A 3557-nucleotide genomic window follows, 5' to 3' on the forward strand; every position below is an offset into this window, starting at 1 on the left:
CCGCGCTGGCGGTGTGGCCATCGGAACAGGTGGTGGAGGTGGCGTAGGTGGTGGTAGAGGTGTCGTGGACGACGGTACGGCGTCGTTGACCGCCACGCCGATCGACGGCCTCGCCGGCGGTGGGCGACCGCACTACTCCAATCACTCGCTGCGCCGTACGCCGCATTCGCAGCCGCAGCTCACCTCCAGGGAGACGGACGAACGGCTGCGAATCGAGTCCGGTCTGCAGAACGGCATCATACCGGCCGGTCGCCATCACCCGTCGCCGCCGCCCCTGCCCTCCAGGCATCAGCCTTCCTGCGGCCAGTCGTCGTACCCTACGCTGCCGGTGAACGGCCACGCCGCTCATCACTATCATCATCACGCGAGGGAGCGCGAGAAGGACAGATCGTCCACTCGCGAGAGAAACCGCGAGCGAGACGCCGGTCCGCCGCCGCCGCCGCCGCCACCGCCGTCGTCGTTGTCGTCGTTATCGGTAGCGCAGCATCGCTCGGACAAGCACAGGGAGCCGCAGCTGGAGATGGAGTTGCGCGACAGCCTCGATCTGGGCGGTATCGGGACGTACCGAGCGTAGACGATGACGGTGGTGACGATGACGACGATGACGACGATGACGATGAGCTCATCGGTGAACACGTTGTCTCGCTGAGACAAGACGGAAGACGAGAGGTCTATAGAGGTCTATAGAGACGACCACGTATCCGCGATCTCTCCGCCGTGTTGTTCCGGCGGGGAGATTCGCGAGCGAGAAGAGTCGACGACGAGCGGCGGGCTGAGCGGAAGACGAAGAGACCGTAGTTGCGACCGTAGGGAAAAGACCAGCGAACGTTCCCGTCGTTGTGAAGTACGACGAGGGAAAGGAAGAGCAACCGGCGGAGCTGAGCCGAGCGAAAAGCAAGAGGAACGTGAAGGCAGGAGGAAGACCGAGTATAGCATCGGCGAACGTCGACGAAGGAAGGATATCAGGAAGCGAGCGAGAGCGCACCGAGAAGCGAAAGTAGCGAAGCGCCAGCCGGCGACCGTCGACCCGCCTCCCCGCGTCGCTGTGATAGCGCAGTCTGCGAAATCCATTCCGCGCAGGATCACTATCGAGACAGACACCGGCATTGTCCCGGAGCCCGAGCGTCGCCGACGACGCGACGACGTCGATTTCAGCCGTGGGAGTCCCTGGAGGCTGACTACTCGGGAGAGACGCCACGCTGAGCGGCGTGCCCGGACCAAGTAGCCGGGACGCGAACGACTCTCTTTACCAGTCGCGCGGATTACGCTCCCACGCCTCTGGGATGCTTTCCTCGAGTTCCATTCTTTTTCCGTGTCGCCGTCTCTATGTTGTTCGAGACCCTCCAAACTTCGGCACTCATACTTAATTTTACGTACAACGGTAATATCGAGAGAGAGAGAGAGAGAGAGAGAGAGAGAGAGAGAGAGAGAGAGAGAGAGAGAGAGAGAGAGAGAGAGAGAGAGAGAGAGAGAGAGAGAGGGAGAGAGGGAGAGAGAGAGGGAGAGGGGGAGAGAGAGAGAGAGAGAGAGAGAGAGAGAGAGAGGAGAAGCACAAAAGACAGATATATAAGTTCTCCGTCATGATTACGCGCACACTTCAACAGTCCTAAAACGGTACTTAGTAAGTCTTTATTCTCTCGCCGGCGCGACTCTCGGAGGGAAAGGAGAGAGACAGAGAGAGAGAGAGAGAGAGAGAGAGAGAGAGAGAGAGAGAGAGAGAGAGAGAGAGAGAGAGAGAGAGAGAGAGAGAGAGAGAGAAAGAGAGAGAGAGAGAGAGAGAGAGAGACAAGAAACAGGAAACGTTTCTCGTGTGACCACGGGGAGTCACCGTCCCCGCGGATCCAGCGAGAAAGGAGACCGGACGGACACGGGAGGACTCTCACCGAGATTTTTCGCCACCTTAGCGCTGATGACCTCGAGATCAGCGTCGTTGAGCATGAGTAATGCCAAACGGAAGTCCCTCGCGGGGCCACGCGACGACCCGTGAGAAAGAGAGCACGGTCGGTCCGCGAGAGCAGCCCCTCACCGGAAACGACGGACCATCAGCTACGTGGAGCCCACTGTTCCATGTAATATGTGTACATACGTACGCGTAGAAACGTCGTGTACGCGCTTGACCAGCACTTGATGATTGTGCCGAGAGATCGCCGAGAGGCGAAGTTCGATGGCGCATCGGCCCACGTCGAGTCGCTCTTCGAGAGCGGGAGAGGACGGGAGGGAAGGATAAGGAGGACCTAACGAGTCACGGTGCTCCAATCGGCGGGAACGGCACGCGGGACGGCTAGCGGAACGAGGACAACTCGTTAGGATCCGTCGATCGTCGCTCGATCGCGTTTCATTCGAGAAGCGGCCGCGACGCGCCGCGCCGCGCGCGAATGTGTATCATAAGAGCGAGAGAGGAGACACCGCACTAAGCAACGTAGAACTGCAGCTAATATAAATATATACATATATACAGATAAATATATATATATAAATAAAAAAAGTATATATATATATATATATATATATATACATAAATTATATATTCTAAACGGTCGAATTATTTTCTAAATAAAAACACCAATGTACAGAGGCACGACGGAGACGGTATAGTTCAGCTAGTGTCACGCGTCCTCGACTATCGTAATTTTAAGAGTACACATACACACACACCGACACATACACACACACACGTATACTTTTTAGATTGCATCGTCGAGTGCCCGGATACCCGCGTACCTCGAAAGCGCAAAGGGCAAAAGAAAGGAATAGAGAAAGGAAGGTAAACGGGTAGCCCGCGCGCGATTCGATCAACCGAAAGAGAGAGAGAGAGAGAGAGAACGAGAGAGAGAGAGAGAGAGAGAGAGAGAGAGAGAGAGAGAGAGAGAGAGAGAACGAGAGAGAGAGAGAGAGAGAGAGAGAGAGAGAGAGAGAGAGAGAGAGAGAGAGATCGCAGGGTGGAGAAAATTATCAAAATATCGGTTTCTCCCGCCGCGCGTGCGCTGGGAGAATTAGGATGTAAGGACGCGACCGTTTTTTCTTTCCTTTTTTCTATTCGGTGTGTAAAATTGTTAGGGAGAGCCAGAGAGATAGAAGGAGTTAACCTCTTGAGGTCGAGGTTTCCGCGGTCGTAGGGAACCGCGCGGGTTTCCGAACGCGAATGTCGTCGTCCATTTTTCCCTCGCCCTGGTTCGCGCGAGGATGGGTGTCCTCCTGCATGTGGCTGTCGACCGGATCGAGGGCACGTCGATCTCCGTCGTGAATATCGGGGAATTCTCTCTCGCGACGGTGCCGCGAGTCTCGCGAGTAATAACGGTAAACACCTTCGACTCGGTGTTTAATATACGCGTGTTTAATATACGACTTGCAAATTTTTTCACATTCGAGTCACGATATTCAAGAAATTTCATCTTGTTTTAGCTCGGCGCGATATGAGAGTTCGGCTCATATTAGTCTGCTTCTCCTCCTTCCCCTCCTTCTCCTCCGTGTCCCGCTATCAACTTAACGTTCAATTCCTCCCGCAGTTTTCCCGATATCAAATTTTATTTCGAAGAGCGTCTCACGTAGAACGCCCC

At 55.2% G+C, this 3557-nt stretch overlaps 1 protein-coding gene across 1 annotated transcript in view; it reads left to right on the forward strand.

Annotated features, from left to right (window-relative positions):
- The window catches only part of LOC105182705 (POU domain, class 4, transcription factor 2-like), a 1504-nt gene extending 64 nt beyond the window's left edge, over nucleotides 1–1440 (forward strand). The window contains exon 1 of the mRNA XM_025300280.1: nucleotides 1–1440. This exon is cut by the window's left edge and continues 64 nt beyond it. Within this exon, the coding sequence (XP_025156065.1) occupies nucleotides 1–574 (574 nt within the window). The 3' untranslated portion in view covers nucleotides 575–1440.
- Nucleotides 1441–3557: the final 2117 nt, after the last annotated feature.

This window comes from Harpegnathos saltator, unplaced genomic scaffold (genome assembly GCF_003227715.2).
Source record: "Harpegnathos saltator strain DR-91 unplaced genomic scaffold, Hsal_v8.6 scaffold345, whole genome shotgun sequence".
NCBI lineage: Eukaryota > Metazoa > Arthropoda > Insecta > Hymenoptera > Formicidae > Harpegnathos > Harpegnathos saltator.